Here is a 19005-nt window from a genome sequence, read left to right on the forward strand (position 1 = left end):
AACAAGACCCTTGGAAGTGGACCGGAACCCCTCAGAATACACCACTGTTCTCTACCTGTTAGCAGGGGCCCGACGGCAACGGTGGAGGCCTGGGTTCCAGAAGGACATGGTGGGAAGGCCTTGCTCGTTCCTATCTAGCTCGCATCCCTTTTGGGGAGCATTGGGTTGCCCCCTCAGCCCTCCGAGGGAGCCCAGTGAGCGGCCACGCCTCGTGCTCCGGCTACGCGCAACCCGACGCCTCAGCTCCGAGTCCTGTCAGCTCCGGCAGCCGAGAGAAGACGCGGGAGTGGCAGCAGCGTCGACGCGGGGCGGGGCCTCGGCTGGACCAATCCCCGGCTCCCCCCGCCTCTTTCCCCGCCCCCTGTCTCCCGTCCACCAACCGAGTGCCGCAGTGGGCGGGTCTCCGTCACGGACGCCGTTCCCGGGTGCTTTTTTTTTTTTAATCCCCTTTGCTTTTTTTCTTGTGAATGAAAAAAGGAGGTCGCGAGCGGTCCCCGGGAGTTGCGGCGCTAAGGCGTCTCGGTGGGCGGTGGCCTTGGGTCCCGGGGCTTCCTGCGAGCGGCCGCGCCGAGCAGCCCCGGCTCCCCGGCCGCCTCCATGACATTGGACGCCCTGGGCGCGCCGAGATGCTGATCCGGAAGAGGCCGTGGCTGCGGTGCCGCCCGCGCGGCCGCTCGCCGCCCGCTGTCCGGCCCGGGCCGCACGGCCTCCGGAGTTCCTGATCGAGCGGCGGCGGCCAGCTGTCTGCCCCCAGCACCCGCTCCCCGCAGCGCCGGGCCGGTGTCATCTCCCTGCTTTGGCACCCCTCGCCCCGTTCCCGGGCATCATCCCACTACCATGAGCGTGCTCCGCGGACAGAGATGTGTTCCTCACGCTAGCAGTCGTCCCGTCCCGTGGAGAGCTGTGAGTGGACGCCTCGGTCGCCCTGCAGACGCCCTCTCGGCTGCCCTGTGCTCCGGCCCGGGGCCGGACTCGGGGTTGGGGAGGAAGGGGGTGACTCGGTGGCCTGGACGAGGCGCGCCCCTCCCCCTCGCCGTCTTGTATCTTTTTTCCTTGTGTGTGTGTGTGCAGTTCGCCTCGTGTCCCGGGTGGGGTATGGCATGGGAAGGTTCCAACGGGTGAAGTGCTTCAGGGTTTTTATGTGTTTGTTTTAAAGCCATGGAATTGGGGGTTTGGGGCTGGCAGCTCGGGAGATGTTTCTTGGAGCTCAACTCCACTGCAGTGTGGGGAGGCAGCTGTGTTGGGTGCTGGGGGTGGATAAGGGGCGTCCTTAGGTTGTGGGCTGCCACCTCCTTCCCCTAACCCCCCCGCCACGCCCTGCTCCTCCAGTGCCCTGGGTTGGAGAAGGCTCCTTCGGGTGTTGAGGCTTACATTTTTGGTGGTAGAGACCGTTCAGGATCTCATTAGGGCCTTGTTTGTCCTTTGGATCCTCACAGGGATTCCTCTTTCCGCCTAAACCCACCCACCCACCCTCCCCGCTGCTATGAAGCCAGCGACCATAACCCGGGATGTGTGTGCATGGCGGAAAGGGGGTCTCCCTGAATTCCAGTGTCATTGCAGTTCTCTTCCCATCCATCTTCCATGATTTTTTCCCCCTCATGTATAGGATTTTCCTCTCTGTTCACGTTTTGGTGAGATGCAGGATGTGGGATATCGGTTGCTAGGAGACCAGCCAGGCTCCCAGGGAGATTCTGTGGTTTCCTTGACAACCAGACTAGGGCGGCCTCAGATGAAGCAGCCTCCCACTGTCTGTGGGAGGGAAAAGGGGGCCTTTTCTGAGTGGGCTTTCCAAGAAAGTGTGGAGGGGTGTGGGTGTGGGTGGGAACCTGTGAGGGTTGTCCCTGATCTGAGTACAACCCTGGGCTTTGGACCGGACTGGCCAGAGACAGGGAGTATGGCTGGGCTGGGTGTGGTGGGACAGAGGACTGCACACATGTGACGGCTTTGCCATTGTTGCAGAAGAGAAGTCCAGTTGGGGGGTTGTGATGCCCAGGGAGGGGCAGCCGGAAGCCATGGGGCTGTGCAGGCTCGGAGGGGATGGGGAGAAGGCAGCCGTGAGGAAAAGTCTAGAGTCATGGAAGGAGAGTGTGCCAGAGGGAAGGGCATGGGGTGGGCCCGTGCAATGGGGTTGCCCACAGAGGGGCTGTATCATTGTGCACCAGCAATGATCTGGGGCAGGTGGCACTCTAAGTTCATGATTGTGTTACTGTGGGCACGCCTTCCTTTGGGCAAGATCCCTGTTACAGACGGGCATAATTCAACTAAGGCTTCTGCTTGGCTTCATTGGGCTGGTCTGTTATCTCAAAGAGATATCATTATACATATAGATATGCAACCTAGCATTATATAATGCGACATTACATAAGAAGACAAATTCCTTCCTTTCAGCCCAGGCCCTCTTGGCACAGATCCGCCCAAGACCTGGGAAGATTTTTTTTCTTTTTATTTGGCAGGCATCATACCCATTTTCCAGAGAGGGAGACTGATACCCAAAAAAGTGAAGTGTTTTGCCCTTTCCCAGATGGGACAGTGAGGTTTGCCAGTCAGGCAATTGGGACCAGAGATGGTGGGCGAGGATTATTAAACACAGGCAAAGGAGAAATGGTAGGGGTTTGAGGGGAGCTGATGGGGAGCGGGGCGGTGATCTAGCAGGTCTGCTGTTGGCTGCTCTACTGCTTGTTAGCTGTCCGTCCCCTGCTTCACCCTAGAGGTGACCCGACATAAGGCATGCATGAAGTGTTTCTGGCATGGAGTAGCCAGACTTGAACCAGCACTGCCTTGCTGCTGCCCTCGCACTATCCCCACTCTCCAGAGGCTCCCTGGAACTCATGCCCTCCTCCAGGGCCTCTTTGCACCCTGCCAGAGTGGAAACCTGAGAAATAAGTTCTGTGGGCCGGAACCTTTCTCCTGCAGCTTGTACTGGTTGTGGAGTTGGGGACCAGTTTTGGGACTCCATGCACAGTGGAAGGTGCAGCCTAGGTGACAGATCCTGGCACTGACACAGCCCTCAGCTACTTGACTTGTGTTCAGAAAGTGTCAAGGCCCTGGGTTGGGCAGAATGGAGACGCCTTGTTGTAGAAGAGCCCAGATCCCAGCTGACTGCAGGCACCAGCTAGAGGAGGCCGTCTCATTGGAGAGACCTTCCCGCACGCTCAGCCTGGAGATGTGCGTCCAGCCACGCAGATCCCAGGTGCCAGCATGACTTGGATCCTCAGGCCGGCTCTGCATTCCTGCATGCTGGCATCCAGCTCCAGCCTGGCAGGAGGGAGCCACTGGCTCTCTGGCTGCTGGGGGCCTGGGCGTGCTCCAGGACTCCTCTGGGCCTCCAGCCTTCCTGGGCCTGGAAAGGTCGACTCCAGGTTGTCTGGCCGCCAGAAGTGTTTGCGTACTCAAAGGGGAGCAGGGCAAGGTGCAAGGCCTTGGGGAGAACCGAGCTTGCCTCCAGTGCCTCTCCTCTCACCCCTCCAGGAGGGTGGCTGCCAACTGGGAGGCTGCCAGTGAAATCCCCCTCAGGCCCGGGGCCTCCTGGCAGCAGCTTTGGAAACATGGTCATGACATTTGACTAGAGCAAGGCCTTCTGGTTACTCCCACGAGCCAGTACTCTCTGTGGGTGGGCACACTTCTTCCTCTGAGCCTCAGGAAACTGAGGCAAACACTTCACCCAAGTGCCCCATCCTCTGCTCTCTACAGCAACTGCATTCCCCTGGTAGCCCAGTTAGCCAGCCCCTGGGGTTTTCCAGCTGAGATGGGAGGCGCAGGACTAGCTGCACCTCCTTTGCTTTTGCTGGGAGCACAGCCTCCTGGGGCTAGATAACAGGAAGGGCCACAGGCCAGGGGGTGTGCGGTCACAAGTTAGCCGCTGCATGGCCTCAAAGCTGAGCAGGACAGGCAAGCAGTGGGAGACCCAGTGGAGAGGGTCCAACGCCCATTAGCTAGTCGTGTATGCCCTGAAGTCTCCTCTGCCCCTGAAGGCTGGCAAGAAAAACTCTGGCATACACCTAAATAAAAAGAGGCTGCGGTTGGGTTGAAGGGAAGCCCACCACCAGGGAGGTTGTGCAGGCCAGGAGAGCGGCCGTCTTCATCCCTGACAAGCCCATTAAATTTTTAAGGGGCCCATCCTCAGGCATGCCGGGAAAGGGTGGGACCTGGCCCTAGCTCTGCCTCTCTCAGCTGTTTTGTTCTGCTGCCCCAGCCTTGCCAGGCAAGGAGAGAGCAGCTATTGAGTGGTTTCCCAGGCAGTTTCCTGCCTCTGGGGGCTGCGGGTGGAACCCTCAGTAAGCATCTTCTACCCAGGAACCCAGCTGGAGGCTGCCGGCCATAGGGCGGACAGACACATACGCTCCCTCGTCTCCTGTCTGAATGGGCCCTGCCTCCTGCAGAGCTGCTGCCCCAGAAGTTGCCTACTCCCCCTCCTGGAGCTCCAGTGCCTGGCACTGTGCTGGAGCTGCCCACCTAAGAGCCACAGGCTCTGTCTCTACCCTGGACCCTCCAAGGGGCTTGCCTGCCAAGCCATCCCAACTGCTTCTCTCCTCCTCGCCAGGTCCCAATTAATGGATTCTGACATGGATTATGAAAGGCCAAACGTAGAGACCATCAAGTGCGTGGTGGTGGGGGACAACGCTGTGGGCAAGACCAGGCTCATCTGTGCCCGGGCCTGCAATGCCACCCTCACCCAGTACCAGCTGCTTGCCACCCACGTGCCCACCGTTTGGGCCATCGACCAGTATCGCGTGTGCCAGGAGGTAAGGCTGCAGGCCCCTTTCCGATGGCTCCCAGAGCTCACAGAGGCCTCCCAGGGCTGGGCTGGGGCGGGGGCAGCTGAAGAGGAGGGAGCCCACTCCTGGGGCAGGCATCTTTGACCGCCTGCCTGTTCAGTGGCCTAAGCCAACACCAGGGACCCCAGCTTTGTCTGGAATTGTGCATCTTGTGCAGTCCTCGCCCCCACAGGAAGTGAGGAACCTGGGGTTGGGTACTGAGAGGAGGGAATAAGCTGGCAGGAAACAGCAAAGGGCCAAAGCTGTCAGACACACCTACCATTAAGAGAGAGTGGAGAGCTTTGCAGGGTATACGCTGAAGAAGTCCCTTCTGCCCCAGCCTGCCCTCTTCTGTTTCCGGTCAGTATGGAAGCAGCCCTTGGCACTTCCTGACTGCTGTGGTTTCGCATGCATGAAAATATTGTGCAAAGCCCACAGTAGAAGACCCCAGCCCTGCCTCGGCAGTTTCCTGCCATTTCTGCCTACCTGGGACCCTCAGGAGCAAGCTGGCATCCACCAAGAGCTGACATGTAGGGTACGGGTATGGAATGGGGGTGTCTCCAGAATGGCAGCTCCTACCTCCTGTATCCCTCCCTCAGGTTCTGGAACGCTCCCGAGACGTAGTAGACGATGTCAGCGTGTCCCTGCGTCTCTGGGACACCTTTGGGGACCACCACAAAGACCGCCGCTTCGCCTATGGGAGGTATGGCAGGCTCTGGCGGCTGGCATGGAGCTGTGTGTGTGTGTGTGTGTGTGTGTGTGTGTGTGTGTGTGTGTCAGAGGTGGGACTGAGGAACTGAGCAAGCCCATGAAATGTCATCTGGGAAGCAGAGTGGGGACAATGAATGGCACTGCAGCCCCTTGTGGGAGACCAGCAGCTGACCTGGGCGGTGGAAAGGGGCAGGGCGTGTGGAGTCGGCAGGCCGGGTCAGACTCCCAGCTCTGCTGTCTCTGAGCCCTGAGATGGTGAGCAATGGACATTTGTAGCTCATGAGATAGCCAGGATCTCGGAAATGCCACGTAACAGCACAGAGCCTTGACTTTGTGCTGTGTAGATGATAGGGCAAGTCCACTGGCCAGGTGTGGGGCTGCGGGGTCGGAGTAGGGAGATACCCCTCTCCCCTGCACCTCACTCCCCACTTCTGAGGGCAGGTGGCTTCCTGCAGGGTCCTTCTGCCCATGACCAAGTTCTTTCCCCTCTCACCCCTGCCAGATCCGACGTGGTGGTTCTCTGCTTCTCCATTGCCAACCCTAATTCCCTGCACCATGTCAAGACCATGTGGTACCCAGAGATCAAGCACTTTTGCCCTCGAGCACCTGTCGTCCTGGTCGGGTGCCAGCTGGACCTGCGTTATGCCGACCTGGAGGCTGTCAACAGAGCTCGGCGGCCTCTGGCCAGGTAGGGTCACGGATGCCTGGGGTCAGGGGCGGGGGGCGCGGCAGGAGAGGAGGCTGTGCGAGAGAAGCGGATCACCATGACTCCTGCTCAGCCCTGAGGGAGATCCTTGGAGTCTTCCATCTGTGCCTACAAGCTCATGCTGGGAGCCAAGCAGCTTGTTCATTCATGCCTTCCTTCACTCATTCACATGTCTGTCACACTTCTCCCATGCGGGGAGTACTGTGTTAAGCACTGTGAGGAAAGACAGGAGTGGGTGCCAACTGCGCCAAGAGCTTTCACAGTTGTTTTTTAAAGAGGGAGTCTTTTTTTGTTTTGTTTTGCTTTTTAAAAAAATTTTATTTATTTGCAAGACAGAGTTAGAGAGAGGGATAGACAGAGAGATCTTCATGTGCTGGTGTGAACTGCAACAGCCAGGGAGCTGGTCTGCACCTAGGAGCCTGGAGCTTATTCCAGCTGTGGTGAAGGGGCCCCAGTCCTTGGGCTAGAATTCTGATGCTTCCCCAGGCCCATTACCAGGGAGCTGGATCAGAGGTGGAGCAGCCAGGACTTGAACCAGTGCCCAGGTGGGACGCCAGCACCACAGGTACAGGCTTAACCTACTAAACGGTGGTGGCAGTCCCGGGTCTTAATTTTTTTGGAGATAAGTTAAGTACATTCAGCCTTCCTTACTGTGGGCTCTACATCTGTCAACTCAAGCGAGAAAAAAATTGCATCTGTGCCAAACAGGTACAAATTTTTTTTTTTGTGGTTCTTCCCTAAAAAGCACAATGTAAGAGCTACTTACATAACATTTATATTGTATTAGGAATCTGAGACAATCTAGAGATGATTAGGGTGTACAGCACCTAGGTTGTACACAAATCTCATTTGTGTACACGCAATATCATTTCCTTTAAGACACTGCCCTGGATTATGGTATTTGTGTGAGTCCTGGACCCATTCCCCTTGTGGGTATCGAGGGACCGCCACACACAAGCATGTGCCACTTCAGCATGGAGCATTGCTCATTTTAAGTGCCAGAGAACAGGGAAGTCCCTGGGGCCCGGCCTCAAACAGGGAAGGCTTCCTAGAAGAAGACGGGATTGGTGGCGGGTCTGGGAGGCTCAACAGATGACAAAGAGCAGGGCGGGAGGCAGGCCAAGGAGGCATGGCCTCGAGAAGAGGTTAAGTTCTGCACATTCCGTTTCTCTTACTGTACTTTCCAGGCCCATCAAGCCCAATGAGATCCTCCCTCCAGAGAAGGGGCGGGAGGTGGCCAAGGAGTTGGGCATTCCCTACTACGAGACCAGTGTGGTGGCCCAATTTGGCATCAAGGACGTCTTTGACAACGCCATCCGGGCCGCTCTCATCTCACGCCGCCACCTGCAGTTTTGGAAGTCCCACCTGCGCAATGTGCAGCGGCCCCTGCTGCAGGCGCCCTTCCTGCCCCCCAAGCCGCCACCCCCAATCATTGTGGTGCCCGACCCCCCGACTGGCAGTGACGAGTGCCCCGCCCACCTGCTCGAGGACCCGCTCTGCGCGGACGTCATCCTGGTGCTGCAGGAGCGCGTGCGCATCTTTGCCCACAAGATCTACCTCTCCACTTCCTCCTCCAAGTTCTACGACCTGTTCCTCATGGACCTGAGCGAGGGGGAGCTGGGGGGCTCCTCAGGGCCAGGTGGCCCCTGCCCAGATGACCCCCGGGGCCACCCTGAACCACAGCCCCACCATCACCACCACCAACACCAACAACACCACCATCACCACCACCACCATGGGCGGGACTTCCTGCTCCGTGCAGCCAGCTTTGATGTGTGTGAGAGTGTGGATGAGGCTGGGGGCTCGGGCCCTGCCGGCCTGCGGGCCTCCACCAGCGATGGAATCTTAAGGGGCAACGGTACAGGGTACCTGCCGGGCAGGGGTCGCGTGCTGTCTTCCTGGAGCCGAGCCTTTGTAAGCATTCAGGAGGAGATGGCCGAGGATCCCCTGACCTACAAGTCGCGGCTGATGGTGGTGGTAAAGATGGACAACTCCATCCAGCCGGGGCCCTTCCGGGCTGTGCTCAAGTACCTATATACCGGGGAGCTGGGCGAGAACGAACGGGACCTCTTGCACATTGCCCACATCGCTGAGCTCTTGGAGGTCTTCGACCTTCGCATGATGGTGGCCAACATCCTCAACAATGAGGCCTTCATGAACCAGGAGATCACCAAGGCCTTCCACGTCCGCCGCACCAATCGAGTTAAGGAGTGCTTGGCCAAAGGCACCTTCTCAGGTAGGCGCCGTGCTCAGAAGCAGTTCTTCTGGATGGGTCCCATTAGCATTCCGGCTGGGCCTTGGCCCCTGATGTTCTGGAGGTGTGGCTGTCCGCTGTGCTCCTGTGGGCGGGGACCTCCATGTCTCGTGGCTTTAGGAGGAAGGTGGCTCATCTGGGCACGGCAGCTTTACTCTAGAGGGCTGCTGAGCCCATGTTGTCCCTCCGTGTCCTCCTTACGTTCTGTCCTCTCCTCTCGGACAGACGTGACCTTCATCCTGGACGATGGCACCATCAGCGCACACAAGCCCCTGCTGATTTCCAGCTGTGACTGGATGGCTGCCATGTTTGGGGGGCCGTTCGTGGAGAGTTCCACCAGAGAGGTGAGGCTGAGGAAGGGCGTGGGAGGAAAGGGTAGATGGAAGTCTACACCCCTTGTGCCCAAACCACTTGCCATTTCCTGGAGTTCTGTTGGGTTTTTTTTTTTTTTTCCCAGCACTGTGCCAACTGCAGAGTGATGGCCCCAGAAGCTTATGCAATGGTTCTGGTAGCCAAGGGGATTTTACACTTAAACCAGGAGAGGGAGTTATGGCAATAACTCTGCCTGGTAGTGTAGACAGCACTTTCACTTTCATGATCCCAATGAAATCCCACGTGACATTCAAGCCCAGCATGGCACTCCTAAGTTACCTGTCAGAAAAGGGAAGTAAAGTGACCTATAAAGTGTTGGCCTAAGTAGAAAGCAGAGCCAAACTCTTGAACTTGGGACTTCTGATCTCTTGGCTGTTGACATTGTACATTGGATCTTTCTACGTCCTTGGTACACATTGAAATGACGGGGGGGGGGGGGCATCAGGAGCCCCTTTGTTGAAGCCATCAGTTTTTAAAAGTAGTTTTGTTACTCCTGTACAGTGAGATCAACAGATAAGGAGGTGACTGCCACATGAAAGATAGCTGGCTATAGGCTCCAAGAGCAGAAGGACCCCCAGAAAGCCCCAGAGTTGCTCAGAAGGCAGAGGGCTTCCGTGGGAAGGAACGGGTGAGACAGGATACTCAGGCTTAGGACTGGTTAATCTGGGTGATTCTGACCTGCTCTGGGGTTCAGGGGCTGACCCTGGTACCAGAGCCCCCATGATGGGTGGACGGTGGCCTGGGGTATGAGTCTGATGGAGGAGGTTGGGGGCAGGGCGTGGGCATACACACCACAGATGTCCATGCAGAGTGTCCTTTCCTAGCTCTGTGAGTTGGCCAGCAAGGCTTTAAGGTGTTAAAGCATCCAAATAGAGAAAACAGAGGCATTTGGTGCAGTGGAAAAGATGCTGCCTGGGAGACTCTGTTCCCAACTCCATCTTCCTGCTTCTGGTGCCTGCCCTGGGAGGCAGCAGTGCATGGCTCCAAGTTCTGGGGTCCCCTGTCACCCATGTGGGAGATGTGAGTTGAGTTCCTGGGTCCCAGCTTTTCCTTGGCTCAGCCCTGGCAGGTGTAGGCATTTGGAGGAGTAAACAAGTAGATGGCAGATCTGTGTGTGTCTATCTTTCTCTCTGCATGGCAGAGCTCAATAAAATAACCGATTCGGTACAGGACATAAAGACATGCTTCATAGAATTGCCCCTCCATCTACCCAGTGCCCTTCCAGCTCCCCTGTTCTCTCTGCCACTCTCTTGGGGGCTCTCCCATCCATCCTCCAGGCCCATAAGCATGGCCTGGGCCTGTGTCCCTTCTCTTCTCTGAGCTGCTGGACCACCTGCCTGTTGTCACACAGCCTGCAGGTAGCACAAGCATGAGGCTCTAGATGTGTACTTGCACAGTCTTACACACTGACCTGTAGCTGCTTTTTAGTGCAGGCACTGCCAAGCATCCCACTTAGCCTGCTCCCCAGTAAGTGTTCACCAGAGGCCCCACGCGAGCCCTACCACAGCCCCACGCCTTGCTGTGACTCAGAGCTGTGTGCATCCCAAGATTTCTGAGCAGAAGTCCTAACAGAAGGCTGCGCACAAGGGTGGCCAGTTGAGTTCTCCCAAGCAGCAGTGGGACTGGGGTCTTCATAGCATAAGCCTGGGAACTGGAGAGCCCCTGGGGCCCCTGCTGGCCCTCAGCACTGCTCAGTACTCTCCCATGCCAGCTTTGAAGCTCCAGCCTGCTCCTGGCATGGCCCTGAGAGACATGCCCCTGATGAGAAAGCAGTTTTTGTTGCAGCACTGCTCTGGAGAGATCCCAGAGGCCCAGGGCAGCTGCGCAGAGCAGCCACAGAGAAGCCAGCTGGTACACACTCTGCCCGCTCCCTGCCCACTTCTGCTGTGCCACCACCACCATGTGTCGGGGCAGGAGCACTACAGGGCTGGGTGACAAGAGCTTCTCTAAGTGTCCCTCCAGGCAGAAGGACTTCATCAGAAGTATGCTGGCAAAAATCCCGGACCCTTTGTATTTTTTAAAGAAGTCATATTTTAATGTAACATTCAAGTTTTTTGGGGAGTAAGACTGATTTACTTATTTGAAAGGCAAGGTTACAGAGAGAGGAGGAGAGAGTGTTTTTCCATCTGCTGGTTCACTCTCCAGATAGCCACCAAGCCTGCGCCTGGGCCAGGTCAAAGGCAGGAACTTGAAACTCCATCCGGGTCTCATGTGTGCAGAGCAGGGAGCACGTGGGCCATCCTCGTTGCTTTCCCAGGCACACCAGCAGGGAACTGGATTAGAAGCAGAGAAGGTGGGACTTGAACCAGTGCTCCTATGGGACGCTGGCATCATAGGCAGTGTTAAACAATCTCCTTCCTTCAGGTCCCTTGAAAAGCTCTTAAAGAGTCCTGTCCCTCATAGTGCTGCCTGCCAAAGTGGGGCTCAGAGCTGCTGGTGGTTCCAGGGGACCAGGCCTTTGGACATGCGCAGCGCAGGGAAGGGTGCTCAGCTGCTTGGGCTGAGTCCCCATCTCCCTGAGCTGTGCCTCCTGCGTGCCCGTCCAGGTGGTATTCCCCTACACGAGCAAGAGCTGCATGCGGGCGGTGCTGGAATACCTCTACACTGGCATGTTCACATCCACTCCCGACCTGGACGACATGAAGCTCATCATCCTGGCCAACCGCCTCTGCCTGCCACACTTGGTTGCCCTCACAGGTAACTGGCCAGCGTGCTGCCCGGGGGCCCCGTCCTGGGTGCCAGGTGGGGGAGGCCCCAGGGAGGGATCAATCCTGTGTTCATCTCTCACCTGTCTCCTCACGGGGGAGGAAGCTTACATAACTGACATCTACCGATGGGAACGGGGCTTTGCCATGGGATACAGATGCGAGGGCGTGAGATGCGAGGGCATGTGTGTATGAGAGAGAGAGAGACAGAGATATCTGAGGGGTCACCTTTAGAGCAGGGCAGGAGAATGGCTGGACCCCAGGCTATATAAACTTTGGCTCTCGCCAAGGCCACCACGAGTGAGACTTGAAATCCATTACATCTGTAGGTGGCAGGTTTTCCAGTTGATAATGTTGTGTGGCCCCCTGCGTGATGCCATAACTATCCAGATGTACCTTGGCAAAAGAGAAAAAGGCAGGCTCCCCGGCCCTCCCTTGGAGCCACACTCCTGGGTGTGTTTACATGCTGAGCATCATGTTCTCAGCCTGGTTTCACTCGAGCAAGCTGAAGTTCCCAAAGACTGTAACCCAGTCCGCACCTGTACCCCGTGCTGCTGCTGCTGGTAGTGGTGGCAATTCTCCCTTTTCTCTTCTCCACTCTTCCCCTTCCTTCTCTTCTTCTCTACTTCCTCTCCCTTTCACTGCTTCTCTTCCTTCCTCCAGAAATATAGAGAACATTGGCCAACCCTACACCTCATTCCCAGAAATGACGACAGGGACCGGAGCTCACGTTGTAGAATGGATCTAGTCCTTCAGGCCGGCTGGGCAGAGCCAGGCTGGGGCAGCAAGGGCACCACGCAGCGGGCAGTCTGAGACCAGTGTGCCCAGTGGACTGGCTGGCTTCTGTGGACGCTGGCATTGGCATCTGTGTCAATGTTGGTTTGGGAGTTGGTGCCAGTACTGGCGATGGTTCAGAAGATACGGGGGCAGAGGGCAGAGCCTCAGATACTGAGCAAGCACCCCGTGTTGGGGGTGGTGGGCCCTGGGCAGGTGACCAACACTGGGCCAGGTGTGAGGGGAATCAGCAACCTGGTGATGAGACATGGATGGTGAGGTAGGAGCAGAAATCAATGATCCTTCCAGGTGGTGCTGCCCACCAAACACCATGTGGCCTGTCCAGGGCACACAGCCTCAGATTCCCTTAAAAAAAAAAATACAAAAACGGAAGTTTTCCAAGAAAAGACCCAAAGGGCAGTGAAAGCATAACGTTGTTTCTTTAAGTCCCATTTCATCCTGGCCAGATAGATGATGGGCAACACCATCGGCTGAGCACGCCACGTGATTTTCATGGGTGGCTCGCCATAAAATGGTGAACTGCTTCATTCCACCAATGGGTGCGCACAGAGCAGCAGGGAGTAGCACTGCTCCCCACTGGTCAACACACAGCAGAAAGCTCAGCCACAAGCCTGTGTGTCCAACCTGCTAAGGACCAGTGAAGACTACTTCCTACCAAGTCATCAGTACAAACTTAAACACTGCTGATGACTACACAGAGCACCTAAAACGATACACGAACCGTCAGAAATGAGTCCCTGGCTAGCCACACAGAGCCTCCACCTGTCCCCTCCAACCCTAGAGTCTGCACCACCTTGTCCCGTTGCCCACCCCGAGAGAAGCCCCGTTGCCAGTGTTCCTCTCTGAGCTGCTCTGGGTGCACTTCCTTCCTCACTTGCCTTCATATCATCCCCATGAGCATCCTCAGATAGCACAGCATGATTCTGTTTTCTGTTTATCTCTTATGTCTCTTGATGAGTACCTCGTCCGCTTAAACATTCCCCCCACCACGCAGTCTATTTTCTGGAAACACACACAAAAAGTCCTGACCTTCGGCTCCCGTTGGGTTTCCCGGCACGCAGCTCTTAGTGGACTGCGTTTCTATGGGGTAGTTCACCCCAGGCGTCTTATCCGCCCAGTTCCCTACACGCTGGCATTTGGATAATAAAGGCCAGGTCAGGAGCACATTTTCTCTGGGGGAAGACTACTGCCATGAGGTGTTTTCCATCTGCATCCAGACGTGCGGGCTGTGTGCTTTTGTTCCTTTCTCTTGCTGTGCTGTTAGCAGCTGCTGAGGACACGCTGACTTAAAATATTGAAAATTCTATGATTCCCAATCCAATCCTTCCTGTTCCTTTAGCCTGCTGGAAAACTTGTAAAGCGGGAAGAATGCCCCTTGAGCTACTGTTCAGGTCACCGAGCAGTATGGCTCACACCACAAAGGCAGGCTTTGGGGGCTTGAGGGACTTTGGGGGTTTTGACTCAGTGGTCTTCCAGGTAAATTGGTTTCCTCTTAGCCTTTGAGGATGACTAGTCTGTTTTAAGAATTATTAGTGAGGACTCTTCGAAGTGAGCCTGCTCTGTGGGTTCCCACTAATTTCAGTGGTCTCCACCACCCCCTTCCAGCACTGTCCTTGGAATCAGCCCTTCATTCTCCCAAGGAGTCCTGGTTTCTTACGGCTGGGCATGGAAGCTGTGCTTCCGTGCAGTGGGAACTTTCAGCACTCCGGGGAGAGGAGGGTACTTATTTCCATGGACAGGGTTGGGAAATGTGGAAAATGTTACTAGGGAGAAAAAGAAAAACCAAAGGCACGCATTGCAGCATCTGGGTTAGATCCCAGCCTCACGCCCTCTCCTGTCCATAGCAGGGACTTTCTGTTGGGAGTCTATGCATATTAGATTGCCTGACCAGACACCGTGTGTGTGCATCTCAACGTTCGGTTCCAGCAGACTACACTTCCCTATTCCTGCCACTTCCACGAACTGTTTGGAGCAACCTTGTCTGTAGCTTCAGAAATCCTCTCAGGGGATTCTGACATCCACCTTCCTACCCCACTCCACCCCCCGCTAACGCCCCACCCAGAACATCTTGCTCTGAGCTGCTGGTGGGAGCAGCCTGCAGTCTGGTTGTAACCTGCTCCTGGCCCTGCAGTGCTCCCTGCTGGGCACATGAGGCATTGCAGGTGCAGCATTGCAGTCCAAGGCTGACGGCTTGGCTGTGTGTGTCACAGAGCAGTACACAGTGACCGGGCTGATGGAAGCCACCCAGATGATGGTGGACATCGATGGCGACGTCCTGGTGTTCCTGGAGTTGGCTCAGGTACCGTGGCAGGGGAGGAGTCGGCCGCATCCTCTACTTGAGGCTGTGCCTGCAGATACCAGTGGTGGGGCAGGCTGGAAGGGGCCCTGTCAGATGGGTTCCCTGGGGACATCTCATCCTCTGTACCAGGAAGCAGCTACAGCACTCCTTGCCCCCAGGAGACAGCTGTTCACGGAGGCCTCAGGCCAACACAGGGCAGGGGTTGGTGGGGTGGGTGTGGGAGGAACCCCAGTCTCCCACACATATGTGGGTGCTAACATGCCCTACGTCATGTGCAAGGGGGTACACTGAAATTAACTACCCACCCCCTTAACCCCAAGCACGTGGGCCATCCCTCCCATCCTGGCCTTCATGGTGCAGGTGAGGAAGTTGCAGTGAGACTGACTCAAGACCTGTGGATGTGCACGGGTGTTGGCCTGTCGTGTCTTATGGCAGACTGCTCTGGCCCGACGGGAGCTGGAGGGGCACATGGGGCAAGGACTGAGGCGGGTGCTCCACGTGATCATCAGAATCCCAGGGGCCCCGTGTCTGGCCAGATGCCCCAGCCCAGGGCCTCACCACCACCCACTCTTCCGTTCTGCCCCCAGTTCCACTGTGCCCACCAGCTGGCCGACTGGTGCCTGCACCACATCTGTACCAACTACAACAACGTGTGCCGCAAGTTCCCCCGCGACATGAAGGCCATGTCCCCAGGTGAGTCCCGGATGCTGCCAAGGGGGTTGGTCCTGGTCTCACTTGACCTTGGGACTAGGGACAGCCTCCCCTGGGCACCTCCAGTCGAGCAGAAGAGCGCTGACGTGAGGAGCAAGGGGAACTCGCAGTGCCTCTCTGGGCTTCTGCTTCCTCAGAAACGCGGGCAGTCATTGGGCTAGTTAATACCTCCCACATGCTTCTGGACGGGACACGATGGGAAGGAAATACACCAGACCCTGGACACATCTTAAGAACTATCAGCAAGAAATTTTTAAAAGATGTATTTATGGGGCCAGTGTTGTGGCATAGCAGGTAAAACAGCTCCCTGCAGCACCAGCACCCCTTCTGCGTGCCGATTTGTGTCCTGGTTGTTCTACCTCCGAGCCAGCTCCCTGCCAGTTTGCCTAGGAGAAGCAGTGGGGAAAGGCCCAAGGGTTTGGATGGAAGATCTCTCCCTGTCTTACTTATTTATTTGGAAGGGACAACTAGAGAGAGGAAGGGGAAGAGGGAGAGAGATCTTCTGTCTACTGCTTTACTCCCCAAATGGCTGCAAGGCCTGGGGCTGGGCCAGGCTGAAGCCAGGACCTGGGAGTCCATCTGGATTGCCCCTGTAGGTGGCAAGGACCTTGGCACTTAAGCCATCTTCTGTTGTCTTCCCGAGCCGGAATGGATCGGCGCTCATCCGGGATACTGGGGTCCCAGGCTGTGGCTTAACCCATCGAACTCAACACCGCCCCCTGGAACTTTTTTTAAATGCTGCTTATGACGCACTAAGTTGACGTCACGAGCTAGGAGTGGGTACAGTCCCCACTTAGTCCTCCCTGACCAGGACACACTCCAAGCTCTCCTGCAGCTCTGTCTCTCCTCAACTGGCATCTCTGGCCCTAGATGCCCCCACAGGAGCTGCTTGGGCTCCCCAGGAGGCATTCCTGGCCCACCGTGGGGCTGCTACCCATGCTCCCTGGATTGTTTGCTCTGCCGCGCCATCCTGCCCAGATGGGTTGTCACCCAGCCCTGTCCTCGTGTCCTAGAATTCCCTTCGTTTGGTACAGAGTCTAGCCCCGATTCCCACCCCACCACAGCTGTCCAGGCCCCCAAGGATAAGGCCAGGTAATCCAACCGTGGGGCCTGCCACAGCCCTACCTAGCTGGTTGCCCTCAGAATCCCAGGCCTGGCCAGAGACTTCACTCATCCCCGACCCGTGCCCTGTCCCTGCACATGGCTTTGTTCCTGGTTCTTCTCTCTCCCTGTTCCCAGCCTGTAACACACACAGCGAGCTGCTGTGGAGGGGACTAAAGACAGGGACGAGTGGCCGGCAGTGCTCCATCCCTGGAGCAGGTGCCTGCCGGGGGTGTGCCCTCCATGGCCACGTGCCTCCTGCTCCCTCTGCGCAGCTTCTAACCCAGCCCTGCTGCGATCTGTTGCAGAAAACCAGGAATACTTCGAGAAGCACCGGTGGCCTCCTGTGTGGTATCTCAAAGAGGAGGACCACTACCAGCGTGCCCGGAAGGAGCGGGAGAAGGAGGACTACCTGCACCTGAGGCGGCAGCCCAAGCGGCGCTGGCTCTTCTGGAACAGCCCCTCTTCACCGCCCTCTTCCGCTGCCGCCTCCTCGTCGCCCTCCTCCTCCTCGGCCGTGGTCTGAGAAGCCGCTGCCTTCTCCTGACCCCTCTGCTGCTGCCGCCCCCATCTGCCCTCCGCTCTTCTGCATCACTCCTTCCATCTGACAGCAGCAAGGGGACCCCGATAACCGGGAGCCTGAGGGCAGAGCCGTCAGCAGCAGCCGACACGGAGGAGCTGGACGGCTGATGGATGGATGGGCTGCACTAGGGGGACTGCCCACAGAGCTTCCCAGCTCCCAGGGAAGGCAGGGGACAACTGCTGGCAGGCGGGGAGCAGGGACCGAGCTGCCAGGCTCTGTCGACTTGCCGAATGGGTCCGAGAGCCTGCAGGTGTGTCTTTGATCTGTGTTCTGGCCACGCAGACAGCGCCCGTCCCAGGCAGCGGTGAGGGGCCTGCTCTACTGGTGGTCTTTTTCGCCAATGGACTAGAGGGCTGCCGAGTATTTTGCAAAGGGCCTTGCCACCTGGAGCCAACTCGTGTCCTCACTGGAGAAGTCAGGGCAGCAACTGAGTCTCCCGAGATCTCAGCTCGAAGCGTCTGTCTCCTGGGGCCGGGCGTTCGGATCCTGCCCGCCTCCCTTCCGGCTGCAGAACACGCAACTCTCAGGCTGCAAGCGGCAGCACCAGTGTAACTGGAAACTTCTCCCTTGCTTCCGGAGGAAGCCTCGGACTGGGAGCTGGGTAGGAAAAGCAGCAGCAGGGGCTGGGGTCTGCCCAGCAGTCCCATGCTCCCCGGGGCCCCTTCCTCTGCCTCCGGGTGGCACTGCTTTTTATGGGGTGGGGTGAAATTAGCAAAAAAAAAAAAAAAAAAAAAACAGACCAAACAACAACCAAATCACCATCAACAACAACGCTCTCTTCTCCCCCGCACCGCCAAGAATGGAAACCAGAAGAACCTGCAGAGCGTGCATCTTTTCATAAAGCCAAATGAAGGCCCCCATGGTGAAAAGCCCAGGGCCTTGGGCTGAGGGTGGGCGCCCGGGCTGAGGGTGGGCGCCCGGTGGGCCAGCTCTCAGAACCCCACGGCTTCCTGGCTCCTGCCTTGCTGGTGGTTGAAGATTTCAGGGTAGTAAGAAGGACTTTGGTCTCTAAGCTCATTTGACCTCTTGAATACAGGCCAGGTTCCTCCCTGCCACCTCCCTGTGGAAGCCCACGGGGTGTGTGCTCTGTGCCGGGGCGGAGATGGAAGGGGGGGTCAAAGGTCAGGCAGAGTCAAGGGTGCAGAGAGTTCTGTGAATGAGGTGGGGGAGGGGCAGGACATCAGGCCCTGCCCAGTGCTGGTGTGAGTTACAGGTGGGGGACAGTCCCCCTGGGGCGGGAGCGAGGTCTCAGCGGATCCTTGTCCCGCTTCCTGTGCCCAACAAGCCTCCACCCCTCTAGAGGTGTAACAGGTGATGTCCCAATGGTGAAGCGTGGGCCAGGAAGCCATGGAGAGTTCTAGGCTCAGAACTCAAAAAAGAAACCCCAACTTTAGTTTCAGGGCCCTGGCCTGGCCCCCACCACCCAAATGCTGATAGATCTGGGTTAGTTATACAACAAAGCTACAAGCAAAGCAGATCCTGGATGTGTGGAAAAACACCACGAAGAGAAAGAGCAGGTCTCCCTGTGGGGATCCTTGCCGTCCAGGCCTTAGACCCCTCCGAGGCTGAGGCTGTGGCTGTGTCGCGGTCAAGTGCAAGGTGGTAGCCTGAGAAGCTGATAGTATGCTGCCCTCTGCTGGCCCACCAAGCTTCTGCAGGACAAGTATGACTTCATGCTAGGATTAGAGGGGAGTGGTGGTGGCAGCCCAGTGCAATGCCCCATCCCTGCTCTCAGAGGGGGACAGGGTGGTGACACCTCTGTGCCCCCTTGGGAATGACAGGTGAGAGGGAGTGCACAGTCCTAAGGAGCCAGGGAAAGCAGTGGGGGGCACTGGTGAGGATGGAGGAAGACAGAACTGCCGGGCAGCCAGGGCCAGCTCGACCCTCAGGGACCCACCACTCCTTCCCCACAAGCTCATCAGAGCCACCCAGAGGTCTCCCACCCCCGGTGACTGCTGGTGTCCCTGTCCCAAAGTTAAGGGCAGGAGGGAGAGGAGGTGTGGAATCAGTCCCT

At 57.2% G+C, this 19005-nt stretch overlaps 1 protein-coding gene across 1 annotated transcript; it reads left to right on the top strand.

Moving 5' to 3' along the window:
- Positions 1-476: 476 nt before the first annotated feature.
- Positions 477-17885, top strand: LOC121166960 (rho-related BTB domain-containing protein 2). Its single transcript, XM_040996302.1, has 11 exons — positions 477-903; positions 4541-4742; positions 5354-5457; positions 5968-6153; positions 7359-7821; positions 7912-8407; positions 8651-8769; positions 11344-11494; positions 14508-14596; positions 15184-15289; positions 16717-17885. The coding sequence occupies exons 2-11, from the start codon at positions 4551-4553 to the stop codon at positions 16932-16934; spliced, it is 2124 nt and encodes a 707-aa protein (XP_040852236.1). The 5' UTR covers positions 477-903; positions 4541-4550; the 3' UTR covers positions 16935-17885.
- The last annotated feature ends 1120 nt before the right edge of the window (positions 17886-19005 follow it).

Source organism: Ochotona curzoniae, unplaced genomic scaffold, assembly GCF_017591425.1.
Source record: "Ochotona curzoniae isolate NIBS_2020 unplaced genomic scaffold, NIBS_Ocur_1.0 patch266, whole genome shotgun sequence".
NCBI lineage: Eukaryota > Metazoa > Chordata > Mammalia > Lagomorpha > Ochotonidae > Ochotona > Ochotona curzoniae.

Excerpts from the sequence above, each read along its gene's own strand:
- LOC121166960 (XM_040996302.1), top strand. The coding sequence starts at position 4,551 with ATGGATTCTGACATGGATTATGAAAGGCCAAACGTAGAGACCATCAAG. Across the intron at positions 8,770-11,343 it reads TGGAGAGTTCCACCAGAGAG|GTGGTATTCCCCTACACGAG; the intron begins GTGAGGCTGAGG and ends GTGCCCGTCCAG. Across the intron at positions 14,597-15,183 it reads TGTTCCTGGAGTTGGCTCAG|TTCCACTGTGCCCACCAGCT; the intron begins GTACCGTGGCAG and ends TTCTGCCCCCAG.